The sequence below is a fragment of the Anguilla anguilla genome, chromosome 11 (genome assembly GCF_013347855.1).
Source record: "Anguilla anguilla isolate fAngAng1 chromosome 11, fAngAng1.pri, whole genome shotgun sequence".
In the NCBI taxonomy this organism is placed as follows: Eukaryota; Metazoa; Chordata; class Actinopteri; order Anguilliformes; family Anguillidae; genus Anguilla; species Anguilla anguilla.
The window spans coordinates 33,597,162-33,611,779 of NC_049211.1; the positions used below are offsets into that span (position 1 = coordinate 33,597,162).

At 49.0% G+C, this 14,618-nt stretch overlaps 1 protein-coding gene across 4 annotated transcripts in view; it reads left to right on the forward strand.

Moving 5' to 3' along the window:
- LOC118208421 (MICOS complex subunit mic25a-like) overlaps positions 1-14,618 on the forward strand; it is a 69,095-nt gene that overhangs the window by 34,515 nt on the left and 19,962 nt on the right. For all 4 annotated transcript variants that reach the window (XM_035383079.1, XM_035383080.1, XM_035383077.1 and 1 more), the window contains one exon: positions 3,150-3,220. In XM_035383079.1, coding sequence (XP_035238970.1) covers positions 3,150-3,220 — 71 coding nt within the window. The remainder of the gene's footprint in view (positions 1-3,149; positions 3,221-14,618) is intronic.

A 14,618-nucleotide genomic window follows, 5' to 3' on the forward strand; every position in this document is an offset into this window, starting at 1 on the left:
TGTAACTGCAAAGTGAACATTTAGCTAATTTCCCACGATGCCCCCGCATTGTGCTGATGTGTGCACTCGGGCTTCGTTTAGAGCTGTGTTTATTTCTCTCCTCGCAGACAGGCGTGCTCTCGCGCGCCTGAAAAACTCACCCACCCGCGCGGCCTGGGCTGCGTAGCCCAGCGGCCGAGGTGGGGGTGGGGGGGTGGGGCGTGGCAGAGGGTCTGCTACCGTGGCGATAGCGAGCGAGGCGGCGTTTCTTACACCTCCTCTCCGCCACCCCCTCTTGTCTCTCCGGTCTGTTTTTTTTTTTTTTTCCTTCAGCGCAACTCCGCAGAACTTTCTTTGCCGGAGTAAATTTTTCATGTCTGAAAAATTTAAATGAAGCAGGTGGTGGAAATGCACCTGTTTCGTTTAAGCTGCCTGGACAAATTAATTCCGTAACGCGCAGAGGAGGCCGTTTAGTCTGTAACATGCCAAAGTGGCCGTTTCTGGTCGTGAGATCTTTTTTGACAGGTTTAATAACGCATCGATCCAAGCAGTCGGGTCCGCTGCTGCTGCGTTTGGGAACCCTCGGCTGCATTCAAACGTTTGAGCGCGTTAAAACTGTTTTTATGCTTTTGCTAACTCCTCATCGTGTACCACACCAGTGTGCAGCTAAGCACTTTAATCATCTCACTGGCAAACTAATCACTTAATTTACTAACCAGCAACTTAATGAGCTGTCCGCCGTAGCTAAGAAAAACATTCCTCTGTGGGGGCTGCTGGTTTTTTGTGTTTACTCACTCCTTAATTGATCTATTAATGCAGTTGATTGTGCAGTTGACTCAACCTCGTCTGCGCCAGGATTGGTTGTTGATCTCTCTCCCGCGGTTGTTAAAAAGAATTAATAAGAAGTAGCCTCGTTAATCCAGTATTTGTGTGTTTACGACACTGAAATCGAACAGCGGGCAACACGATAGTACTGTTAACATCCATAAATTCATTTACAGACTCATTGGTTGGATTGTAATTTGCTCTGGATAAGAGTATCTGTCAAATGAATGGAAGTTGAATGGTTGTGTGTAGCGTGTTAAATTTTTATGTAAGTTAGACAGTGGAAATCGGTCAGCCTTCCGCAGTCCGCTGTGTTGCCTCTGTCGAATGAGCTGAGCCCCCTCTCAGTCCTGTAGGAGGAGGCGATGCACCACGCTCGCCGCTGGCCCGGCAGGTCAGGCCGGGTCGCCAGGCCTGCAGCCCGCTCCTCAGTAAACCAGGCGTAACCGAACCGTATCCGTGCGGCATCAGCCCTGCCTCCCCATTGGCCGCTACAGGATAAACGTCCCCCCTATCAGGCTGGCTGTCAGCCCTGCGCTTATCACCGATACAACCGCAGCCTGTTTTTTTAACGTTTTTTTTTCTCCCCCTTTGCTCTACGCCCGGACCCTTAGCATTTCAGCCGGGAGCTCGTCTCCAGAGATCGGGGCCTGATCTCTGGGAGAGATTGCCGCAGAAGAAGGTAATTCCCCCGGAGGGCTGACTCTATCTCTCCGCCTCAGCGCGGCAACGTTTTTTAACGGGCCCCCGCTCTCCCAGGCCTGTCCTCTCTGGCTCGCCGCCCCGGTCGACGGGTCCGTTGCTAGGCAGGCTGCCGTCGCGGCGCTCGGCGGCTTCGTGAGAACGCGTCCGGAGCGTTCCTTCGCGCCCGCGTGCGGCTTGGTGACACGTGTCGTGTCTGAATGGCTTTGACACCGGTAAACAAAACTAAATTTTTAAAAAACTCAGACGATTCAGAAGCGCAGAAACCCACAAATTCTCCTTCTCGTTTAAAAAAAAAAAATCTTTAGTGGAGCATTTAGCTGTGTAGGAAAGAGATTAGGTCTACAATTGCGCTCCTACAGAAGAGCAGAAAAAAGAAAATAGCTTTCTGCTACCTAGGCATTAATACGCCAGAACGTTTTGTTTTTTTTTTCAACAGACGAGCAACGGCAACATCTGTTGTCTCTGTGCGGGTTGTGTGAAGTGTTTTTCAGTGAATGTTCGGTCAAAAAGCAACGATCTGAAGATTATGGTTTCTAAACCAGGAAAAAAGGAAGAAAACTTTTCTTCTCTTTCGAGAAGGGACGTGTAGTTTACCAATCTACCTGTATCTTAGCGTTGGGTCGAGAAGCGCTGGGTCAGCGGTGTTGCTTGTGAATTACAGGGCGTACAAACAGCTGTTCCTCTCGCCTGACATTACCATGCATGGTACAATAGAATACCATTTAGAACAGTAAGCGGAATGATAGTCAAACTGAAAAATGAAGCTCTGTTTTTTCCACCTTACTCAATGAATATTTTTCATTTACTTGTGTGTGATGGTCTACCTGTTAATGACAGTCCCCCCCCCCCCCCAAACCCCCCTGCTGGAGGTGTGGCTCATGGGAAGGGATTACGTGGATGAGGAGATGCCTGTTGTCTACACTATACGTATATGTATGAATAGACCCCCCCAGTTCCCTAGACATTCTTGGTGCTGTAACATTGCTCACAACATTTAATGAATGATTTTTTCCCCTTCTTTCGCCAGATAGCTTAACTCCGGAACTGTCTGAGAATTAATTTCTCTTGCAGTCACAACCAGGGAAATATAAAGGGTCAGGGAATGCAGGGGAATGTGCAGCCAATCAGATGCAGGGAGGATGGTTCGATGGACAGTTTTAATGGGTATTTTGTCAGGACACTGGGTTAACACTCCTACTCTTCTGAAAAATGTCTCTATAATGAGCAGAGCAAGTCAGGACCTTGGTTTAACATCTTGTCAGGCAACACCTTCTAAAGCACAGTGTCACCGCCACTGTGCTGGGGCATTGCAGTACTTTTTGGGGCAGGGGGAAGAGTGCCCCCTTGTGGCCTTCCAACAGCTCTTCGGGCAGGGCATTAGTTTTCCCAAAGGTACAAATGTAAATATACTTGATGGGAAACTCTGTGTTTACCACTTAATGTTAATAACTTAATATCCTAATGTAAACCAGTTAAATACTGTATGTATACCATTTAATTTCAGTATCTACCCATTCCGTTCTAGAGCACTTATGGAGGACTCATTGTGTTCTACAACACTCATTCCGCCTTTTGTTCTAGTCTTCCAGGCGTTCTTTCCTCTGGTTTTTATTTGAATGTTTTTATTTCCTGCATTTCAGAACCTGGAGTACTACAAACAGGCGCGCGAGCAGTTTCGGGAGGCCGCCAACAGGATGGAGGCGCGCGTGAAGTAAGAACCGACGCCGATCCCCCCCCCCCCCCCCCGATCTGCGGTGAATCCGCGCGTCCCTGTGGGGGGAGGGGGGGTGGGGGGGGGGGGGGGGGGGGGAGTGCGATTGTGCCGCCGAATCTGTTTGCAAATGAATCTCTCCTCTAATTACACACTGTTCTGGGAGCGGAGACTCGCGTCTGTGCCAGCAGAGTTTTTTTTTGTTTTTGTTTATTTCGGTTGGATCGTTCGCGTCTGAGCTCGGCGCCGGCTCACGTGCTCGCTGAGAAGAATGGCTTTCGTCACGGTAACCTCCAGAGAAGCCGCTTGTCGTCATCGTTGACACGCTAGCTGTTTCCAGAGCTCGGCGCGTACCATCAGCCATCTGGGTAACTATGGTAATAGACTAACTGTGACTTCATTTCCCCTCGAAAATCTACCATAGGGAAAAAAAAATCTATATAGCTATTTTTTCACTCGATACATAAAACACGGACACAAGAAAAAAAAACCGCTTCAGAGCGATGCTCACGGGGTGAAACCCCGCTTAAATTTGGCGGGCGAGTATCGGCGTGCTTGGCAGCGCCAGGACGGCCCTCTGAAACCCCTCCCCCCCCCCCCCCCCCCCCCCCCCCTGTTTCCCGGGCAGTAGAGGGGCGGAGATTCGTTTGCTTTTGAGATAGGGCGCGAAATGTATAAACGTGAGGTTAAAAGGGGAGATCTCTCCCTTCCTGGATGTTTATTGACCCGGAAAGACTGACGCGTGACAGGGTCAGCCCCTTTCACCAGGGTGAGGAAGTAGTGTTTGACAGAAGGAAATTATTCGAAATTATTAATAAATTATTGCAAATTATTAGTAAACCAGGTGTGGCAATTCATGGCTCTGCATTGGTAATAATAAAACAATCAACCAATCAGATTTGCATGTCGGAATGTTCTAATCGTTCAGAATAAAGGGTGAGAGGCTCTGGGCAGGTAAAGCCCAGTATGTCTCTCATAAGAACATTTTGACCTGGTTCGTTCAGTCAGTGTGGGGTTTGTGGATATAATTCCCCAGAGTGACCCCCCATCCCCCCAAACACATGCACAAACATACACACACACACACACACTCATGCACCCACATGCATCTGTAGACACACACACAGACACACAAACATACGTACGCACACAAACACACACGCATGTTCGTATTGCTGTACTTGTGAGGACTTCCCATTGACTTACATTCATTCCGTAACCTCTAACCCTAACCCTAACCCCGACCACTACATGCTTAACCTTAACCCTAACCTTAACCTAATTGTAACCCTACCCCTAACCCTAAGTCCTAACCCTAAAACAGCCTCTTGAACTTGTGGGGACCAGCAAAAGGTCCCCACCTTGCGTAATTTTCCTCATCTTCCTATCCTTGTGGGGACATTTGGTTCTCACAAAGACCTTTGATTCTCCTTTATTTAACAGTAAAAAAGGAGACATACAAATCTAGTTACATAATAATCAAAGATGGAAAGTAAACCAACACAATAGAAAGTTCTCACAAAGATAGTAATACATGCCCACACAGACACGCTCTAGCACATGCAAACACACACACACACACACACACACACACACTCTTACCTCAGAACCACCCTTTCACTTGTCCCAAACCTAATAATCATAGATATTACCATTTCTTCTGTGGAATTGTTATTCAGGAGATAATATCTTTGGAAAATAAATATCTCTCTCTCTCTCTCTCTCTCTCTCTCTCTCTCTCAGTTTATTTTTCTGGCCTATTCAGAATAAACGTTCTCTAGTGTATTGTCCTGGAATGTAAAAGGTGTTTAATTAAGGAGTGTATAATTAATCCGCGTTAAAAGATGGCTTTTGCTGCAAACTCTCCTCCCCCTCACTGAAGCATCTCGCTGAACGCTGAGTGTAGCATTCTCTGCTGAGGCGGGGCTGCGTGATGTGTGATTGGGAATCGGTGGCATGTCACATGACCAGAGTGTAAAAAAACAAAAAAAAACAAAACCCTATTGGCTGAAAGGTGGAGGGTGGGGTCTGGAATGATGTAACCTTCCTTCCTCCAAGATAGCATTGGCAACAAAACACCTGCTGACTGACCGAAATGGGCGGGGAATGCTGGCGATTGTGTAGCCAATCAGAAGCAGGAGGATGCTCTTGTATGGCGGTGTACAGAAGTGGGCCTAAAGGGAAACAGACTGTGTTTACTGAGTTGACAGGGAGTCAGCAGGGTCTGATAAAAAGACAGTGCTCAGTTGCAAAACATCCTAATGGACTGGCGTAATGTAAAGCTTCTCCATAATAATACAGTGTACTCATGTTTTGCATTTGTGTCTTCATTTGATGACGTGTTTTGCTTTGAATATATAAGGGGAAGAGTACAATGCTCTGAGGAACCTCGTCAATATGACCTCCCACGCATATGCATATAGCCATCTCACTACACACACTCTGTTTCATCCGTTTATTATTGTCATTACACATACTGTTAAATAGACTGCATTCACTTTAACCTGGCATTCCTTTTTGACAGTTTCAGGGTCTTAACATGGGCATAGAAGTGAGGATATCTGTACCCCGTAGTCACTCGCCTATACGCTAGTGCCGTAGCAAGATACACTACCGTATCTACGCAGACTACACACACCAGAGGCACGTACGCTTCTACAGCTTACGATAGATAGTGAGCCGTATAGGGAAACTCTACTGGCAGATCACTTGCAATCTCCTCTTATGCTCAACTGTCAGCACAGAGGAAAAGGTTAAAACGTTATTTTTGGAGTCAGATAACTGAGATAGCATTAAATGAATCTCGCTCCAGTAGCACCAGGTGTAAGGTAAGCAGGTGAGCACCAGGTTCCTCGGCACTCAGACGCTTGTGCTGTTTGGTGTGTCTGAGGGGGTTTCTCACGCTCTGGTGATGGCGTGTAGAGGGCCTTGTTATGGCGGGGGACCCGACCGGAACGGCAGGGTTTTAACACGTTCCTGCCCCTCCGAGCCGCGCCAGAGGAAGCCCTGCGCTTACTCATGCTGAGCGCGGATTACAGCGCTAATCCTGCTAGCGCTCCGTGGCCCGCGGGCGGGGGGGCTGGGGGGGGGGGGGGGGAGGAAGGGCAACATGGCGAGGCGCTCACACATGATGAAGCTGCCGGAAATTCGGGACCCGGTGTGGTAAGTGCGCTCTCCCTGACCCCCCCCCCCCCCCCCCCCCCACTCAGCTCGAACCCTTAACCTCGCCCCTACCCCCCTCCGTAATCGCCGGCATCAGCGTAGCGTCTTTCAGGCTCTTAGGTACAGAGCGCTGAACGTTTGCTTAACATTATTATCCCTGCGTCCATCGCATTTCTAAAAAAGGGCGGGGTTAGGCGGGGTGGCTGCAGCCTGCCCTCCTCTGGCCTCAGGGATAAGGAGGCGTGGGGGGGGGGGGGGTGAAGGCGGGGTGGAGTGGGTGATGTTTTAGGCTGATGTCACACCGCACTCTGGTGAACGTTTGAAGCGGGAGCTCGCTGCTCAGCGCTCTGACTCCGGCTGCTCTGCCCGGCTGCAGGCTGAGGAGATTACGGCAAAGGCTCTTACGCGGCTGAGGCGGTGGAGCGGCCCCAGCGGGGAGTCTGAGGCCAAACTCAGGCCAGCGAGCCGAGCAGGGCGGCCCTGCTGCCTGCTAAGAGCTTTATACAGGAGCCCCGCAATACCTCCCTCTGCCACTGGGAGTCACCCTTCTGGGACACGCTCAGTTCAAAATGATTCCTATAGGGCCATTGAAGTCTTTTTACAGAGATGATGTCACATAAAGGCTTTACAGAAAAGCAGGAAATAGGATAGCCTGGGGAAGACTGAGCATTAACCCTCTCACAAAATCAGCAAGTGAAGTAAAATAAAAACTCCCATCCTCCATTCACTGGCCTGGTGTCAAAAGTTAAAGATAGGTTAAATGGTAATAGGGAGGTAATGGGGAATCTATCAGAGGAAATGGTTGGAGTGGTTCTGCTGATTATAGCCTGAGGTATTAAACCAGCCAGTAAAACAGACTGTCTTAGCCAGCTCGTGTATATAAGTATGTAGGGCAGTGAGGGCTGAGGGACAGAGATTCCGGGTGTAATTTCCTGTAAAAATGAAAAAATAACAGGAACGGGAAGCCTGTGGGTGGGGCCAAATAACACCAGGTGTTGGCGGAGCCACGGTTCACCTGGAAAAGCCTCAGGAACGGCACAGTGCATAGCTCTGGTCTTCAGTGCCCAGGTCTAGTCTTTTGGTGCCCAGCTCTGGTCTTCATTGCCAAACTTTGGTCTTCAGTGCCCAGCTCTGGTCTTCAGTGCCCAGCTTTGGTCTTCAGTGCCCAGCTCTGGTCTTCAGTGCCCAGCTTTGGTCTTCAGTGCACAGCTCTGGTCTTCAGTGCCCAGCTTTGGTCTTCAGTGCCCAGCTCTGGTCTTCAGTGCCCAGCTTTGGTCTTCAGTGCACAGCTCTGGTCTTCAGTGCACAGCTCTGGTCTTCAGTGCCCAGCTCTGGTCTTCAGTGCACAGCTCTGGTCTTCAGTGCACAGCTCTGGTCTTCAGTGCCCAGCTCTGGTCTTCAGTGCCCAGCTGTGGTCTTCAGTGCCCAGCTCTGGTCTTCAGAGTCCAGCTCTGGTCTTCAGAGTCCAGCTCTGGTCTTCAGTGCCCAGCTGTGGTCTTCAGTGCCCAGCTCTGGTCTTCAGAGTCCAGCTCTGGTCTTCAGTGCCCAGCTCTGGTCTTCAGTGCCCAGCTCTGGTCTTCAGAGTCCAGCTCTGTTCAGTCTTTGTCATCCTAATTAGCACTTATAATTTTAAATCGGCTATGGAAGGTTTTTAAATGGAATGGGTCTGGAATGAGGCTGAGCTTTGCTGTGGCAGATCTATGTGTTGTTTGGCCCCGCCCACAAAACAAGGTGCGGCGAAGTCTGCACTGAAAGCAAGATGGCCGACGGACACGGAACTCTCTCTCCCCTACCTAAATCCTGACCCTCGGAGCTTTCTGATGGGGGTTACCGGAGCGCGCCGAGCTGTCAGGGAGGACGCCGCGCGCTGTAAAGCCGAGCGTCGAGATGCGTCTCTCTGCATTTCCCACGACGCCAGACGCCGGTCCCACAGAGTTCCACTCCTGAAGCTCTTTGAAGCTGCTCGGATTTTGCCGTGAACACAGCATAGCTGTCTTCTCTGGAGTTACCTCTGACTCATACCAGAATTCAGTCAACTCGTTTCCTTTCATTTTAACTCGCTATAAAATTGCTATTTTATTTGTATTTCATTCGTTTCTTTTCTTTAAAAATCAAAATGAAATCGACCAACTGTGTGCGTGAGGGGAAAAACATTTCACTTGCATTTTGTCGTGAGTCAAGGTTAAAGAACTAGTGCTGACTGAACTGAGGCCTTCAAAAATACAAACCTGAAGGGAAAGGAATTCTGTTCTCTTGAGATAATTGAACTTTTTCCACTGACAAATTCAACCTGATTTGAATATGTAACCTTTTGCCCTGCAAATAGAGCAAGTGGACCTTGCTGTGCTGTGTACACACAAAGCTCTTTGTAACAGGGCCAGAGGAGGGGGGGGGGGGGTAGTACAGTATGTTCAGTGCCCATGGCTCCATTCCCTGGTTGTCTGGAGCCGGTCCACGTTTTTCAAGCGGCCAAAAGGAAAGAGCGCGCAGGGAAAACGTCGGAGACCTTGGCGAGCGGTGCGGATTTGTTTTTCGGACCTTGAGCTGTTTCGGCTGACCGCCTGATTTGTGTGGACTTCTTTTGCGGACGAGGAGCCAATTATAAGTTGAGCCGCCGTTTGTCTCGACTTGCGTGCTTTCTCAGGGACTTTGCTGGGAGCGGGAGTTATATGCTAAGTGCAGGAGGGAATAAGCAAGTACCTATCAGCGCCCGTCAAAGTAGAAATATTTTTGTTTGTTGCAGATTTCCTTGTTTCTCTTCATTGTGTTATAGTACCAGCCCGTGCCACGTCTCTAGTCCTGCCACCACACCTTCAGACAAACAGCAGTTCATTATTTATTTGCACTACACGTTGGAGCAAGCAAGTCAACTGAATTATACACCTTTCACATATAAGGTGCACCTATCCCCCAGATTTTAATTTTTAACCTGTTGCATGCTTAATTCAAAACTCATATCTACATCGTGTAGAAAAATGAGTCTTCGTAACTGATGTCACGTTTGAAAACCAAAACCGAAACAGTAAAGTTAGCTACTTTCTCAGCGCTTGGCATTGTTACTCTTTGGTCATTGAAACGTTTGCAGGGTTACTGTTAGCTACTGTTTCAGCAGTTGGCTATGTTACTCTTTGACTGGAGAAACGTTAGCAGGGTTACTGTTAGCTACTGTTTCAGTGCTTGGCGATGTTACTCTTTGGCTGTGGAAACGTTAGCAGGGTTACTGTTAGCTACTGTTTCAGTAGTTGGCTATTTTACTCTAGCTGTGGATACGTTAGCAGGGTTACTGTTAGCTACTGTTTCAGTGCTTGGCGATGTTACTCTTTGGCTGTGGAAACGTTAGCAGGGTTACTGTTAGCTACTGTTTCAGTGCTTGGCGATGTTACTCTTTGGCTGTGGAAACGTTAGCAGGGTTACTGTTAGCTACTGTTTCAGCAGTTGGCTATTTTACTCTAGCTGTGGACACGTTAGCAGGGTTACTGCCAGCTACTGTTTCAGTGCTTGGCGATGTTACTCTTTGGCTGTGGAAACGTTAGCAGGGTTACTGTTAGCTACTGTTTCAGTGCTTGGCGATGTTACTCTAGCTGTGGAAACGTTAGCAGGGTTACTGTTAGCTACTGTTTCAGCAGTTGGCGATGTTACTCTTTGGCTGTGGAAACGTTAGCAGGGTTACTGTTAGCTACTGTTTCAGCAGTTGGCTATTTTACTCTAGCTGTGGACACGTTAGCAGGGTTACTGCCAGCTACTGTTTCAGTGCTTGGCTATGTTACTCTAGCTGTGGAAACGTTAGCAGGGTTACTGTTAGCTACTGTTTCAGCAGTTGGCGATGTTACTCTTTGGCTGTGGAAACGTTAGCAGGGTTATCTCAGAATTCCAGTCCTGTTCTCTGGAAGGGCGCTGAACCAAAGCAGAAGCGCTGTCCTTGGATTGTGCAGGGCACTGATAATTCTCCTTGAGATATTGTTCTGTCTGTCCTGCCATTATAAGGGCTTTGTGTACTTATGCCATTGAAGTATATTTGTCATTTTTAACTGGAGAAAAATAATAAGAAGAAAACGGAACTTTTCTCTCCCCGTTATGGGTAGATGCACCCTGGATCTTCCGGAAGCTACAGGAAGTCGTCACACGGTGGCGGTCACTGGGGCTGTTTCCGGGTTTGGGGGGGGGGGGGGGGTGGGGGTGTCTCAGGCACGGGGGGCTGTGTGGGGCACGGGGGCTTGTCCCAAAATGACCAGCGGTAGGTCAAACCCTCAGACCAACAGCTATGTTCCAGTCCGACAGAACCTTCCAGAAAGGCCCACGGCCGGCCGACCCCGGCCCGCTCGCAGCCTTGCTTCTCCTTCTTCAGTTCTGCATACTTCCTGCCCTTTTTCCCCCGTGGGGAGGCGTTCATCGTAAAAGACGGGGCCCTGGGTCTGGGGCTTTCTGAAATCCCACGTTTATCGGCAGGCCGGCAGGAGGCGTCGCTTGACGGCGCTCCCTCGCGGGCGGCGGGCGCCCGGCCCCTCCCGCCGTAATAACCGCGGCGGGAAGCGGAGAGCGCGCTCGCTCAGCCGTGCCGTAGCTCATCAGCGGCGTCCCCCCCCCCCCCCTCTCCGCCCCTCAGCCGTAGTCACGCCGCGGCGTGGATTAGCGTACGTGTCCTTATCGCCCGCAGCCCCTGTCCCTGTGGCGTCTGTGTGTTTTTCCACTCCCTGCGTCTCCTGAGGACTCCTCTGCTCTAGATTACGGGTTTGCTTTTTTTTTGGTACTTTTTAGTACGTTTCACGTTTGCGGACGGCTGCGGCGAGTTCGGATGCGAGTTGAGAGTTTTCCTGGAGCGCGGTCTCTCTCTGCAGATAGTTGCGCTCTGAAGTTATGGCAGCTCCAGTCAGTGGTTTTTCCGAGAGGTATTTGCTCTCTGTGGATACGGTTGGCAAGATTCTAATTTACTGGTCAACAAGAAAATCTACTTTGGTTATTAGGATTGTTATTATTAAAATGGTGAGTCAGGACCTCAGCCTAAGGTCTAATCTGTGAAGGGCTTAGGTCTCCTGTCCCCATCACAGAAACAGAGCATACATTTCTAACTAACTACAGAAGAGCAAAATTACTTTTAAGAAAGTTTTGTTTACCCTAGGATACTACCAACAAGTTACTGTTTGTCATACTTGCATACATGCCTGTACATGCATGGCGCACTGCTTGGTAGTTGCGGGTTTGATTCCCAGCTTGTGCACAGCTCGTCCCCTTGAGTAGGTTTCAGTTACATATCCAGCTGTATAACCAGATCGTACGTAAAAAAAGAATGTAACTGCCTGTGGTAAAAGTAAAAAAAGATCTTATATCGTTCCTAAAGACGTTCAAAAAGGTGTGAAGCTTGTCCCGTTGCACTCCACCCCAGTGGAGGCTGAGGCAGGGTGAATTATGGGTGCTGTTGGGAGGCGCCGACCTCTTTGACCCCTGACGTCACCCAGGTGACGGTTGTGGGCATGGAAACGCTCCGCTCACAGGTGAGTGGAGAGAGAAGGCCCCGCCCGGTCAGACGAGGAAATGCCAGAGCCGAGCAGCAAAACCGCCATCCAAGATGACCGCCATCACTGTCTTCAGACGGGTGGGCGGAGCAGGGGTGCCCATGGAAACGCTGCCAATCAGCTTCGTTTAAGCCCCCCCCCTGCTTTCGCGTTGTTAAACGTTAAACTGTTTTTCCTTTTTTTGCCAAAGATTTTCAGCTGTATCACCTGTTTCTGGGACCAAGACCTGGGTCAAATAGGTATTTGTTTTGGATTCAAATACTTTTCTACGCTTTACTGATCTTTTCTGGTGTATTGGAACCAATGTAATACTCTCAAAAATTACACCAGGCAAGACCAATAGAGCACAGAAAGGTATTTGAATACAAAGCAAATACGTACTTGACCCAGGTCTGCTCTAGGACCACAAGTTCGTCTCCATCAGACTACCTGCAGGGGTTTAAACTTTCAAAAACGTGACTCAGTTCCTGTCTGTCGGGGGTCTGTGAGTCTGTGAGCAATCTGAAGGAAAACCCATTCTTCAGAAAAAAAAAAAAGATCTCTCCTCCAAGACTAGTGGTGGGATGTGGAGTTTATTTAGAAGCAGCGCCTGCAGAACCCATAGACGGGCGCAGCGTGCTCATTCAAGGGAACTGGAGTTCACATTAAGCTGAGGGTCCTGTCCTGTTGGATAAACATTAATTTAGCATATATGCCCTTCGGGGGGGAATTTTATTGGCTTTATTCAAACATCAGCTACTAGTGTTTTCATAGAGGACTGTGATTATACCTTTGTCCCGTGGCTAAGCTCATGTAGCATTTCTTTTGGCTGGTTTAACATCTCTCATTTTTTTTTTTATGGCGAGTAATAGGTGCCTGTAGCTATGCTGAGGAGAGCAATTATGCAGAACGCGCCGAGTGTATGAAGAGAAATCTTATTCTAGGCGCGCATCCAGCTTCCGTGTGCTCCATCAACACAGGTCCTGTTATCTTGCACCTCTTCCGCGCTCATCTTTCTCGCAGACTCAAAGTTTGAACTTTCCCTCGACGAAGGCACGCCGAATTATATTAACGGAAGTGCGGTTTTAATGAAAACGGGTCTTCGGACCTTCACAGATACATCACACCACACCACATCCCCCCCCCCCACAGTACCCCAAGCTGTGGGGAACACAGTGGAAACCGTTAAATCTTTATGAAGAAAAGCGTGGATACATCTGGATACGAGTTAATGCTACTCGCTCGGCATGCGACTAATGTTGTCTGTTTGAAAGTAATATTGGCTACAGTGTGGTACACAGGGCTAAACTTCTGGCAGAGTTAATGTGTCACATTGTAGGCTCTTTGCTTCAGACAGGAACACAGGGAGGGAGGGAGAAAGGGACAGGAACACAGAGAGGGAGGGAGGAAGGGACAGGAACACAGGGAGGGAGGGAGGGAGGAAGGGACAGGAACACAGGGAGGGAGGGAGGGAGGGACAGGAACACAGGGAGGGAGGGAGGGAGCGAGGTTCGCCCTTGAGCATGCAGCGCCAGCTAGTGCTTCTATGGGTCACAGACTCACAGTGCACCCTGTTCCCAAACTCTGAGCACAGCAACCGTCTGAAAACACACCTCTCCCACCTTGTGTACAGACTATCAGGTGTTGTTTTTCCCTCAAAGAAGGCTCTTATGCCAAATGAGATATTAATGTAGTATAGACAGAAAATGAACTATAGATGCTACACCCTGCTCTGAAGTTCTCCCACAGTGCACCCGGATGCCAGTCAAGTTCCTGATCATGCGAGCTACTGGCTAATCGTGAGGTTTATGAAAGCAGACCTTATGTAGGGATACTGAAACTGGGGCTCTGTCTTTTTCCACTGACTGACAGTTCCCCCTCCTCATCCGCTGAGGTTAAACTACCCTTTTTGGTAGAGCGCCATGGCTGTGTTCAATTGGCTGAATCTAATTGTCAGTTCAATTTGATCAATTGGTTGGGTGAATTACTAAGGGGGGAATTAGGCCTACTTTTTTACATGGGTGATATGGGTGTTTCATAACTTTTTTATTCAGTTTCCCTTTGACTAAAGATCTGAGACCATTCAATGTGACAAATATGCAGTAATAGAGGAAATGAAGGAAAGGGTCAGATACATTTTCGTGGCACTGTAGCTGAATCGACAGCGAACCAGGCTGTTCTGCTGCAGGAGCGTGGTGCCTGGTCCTGCCGATGACCTTCCTTCGTTCCATTTTCAGATCTGAGTTGAGTTTCAGAAGTCTGGTTGTGTTCAGTTGCCTGTTTGGGTTTTTTTTTTTGGGGAGGGGTGGAGCTTAACGGAGAAATGGTGTTAATTAGACCCTTCATCTCTGAGCGTTCCACACAATTACTGTTACAGGCTTCAGCCGAAAATCCGTGCCTGAGCCCCCCCCTCCCCGCCCCCCCTCCAGGCCAGTCAGAAGCTCCACCGATACATTAGATTTTTACTGAAGACCTTTGGCCCGTTTCTGCTCAGCCGCTCCTGCGATCATCGGAGGCCTTTTCCTCGCAGTGACGGGGGGGCAGTTGTGACACGGAAGGGCAGTTTGTTATCAGCCAGCGCAGAGAACACGGCTTGCTCTGCTCCCCCCCTCTCTCTCTCTCTCTGAGGATAATTAAATGGAGCTTCGCTTGATTTAAAAAAAATAAATTAAAAAAAAGCCGGATAAACATTGTTTATCGTACCTTTAACAAGAGTGGATTGAAGTTTGTTCCCTCTCTCTCTCTCT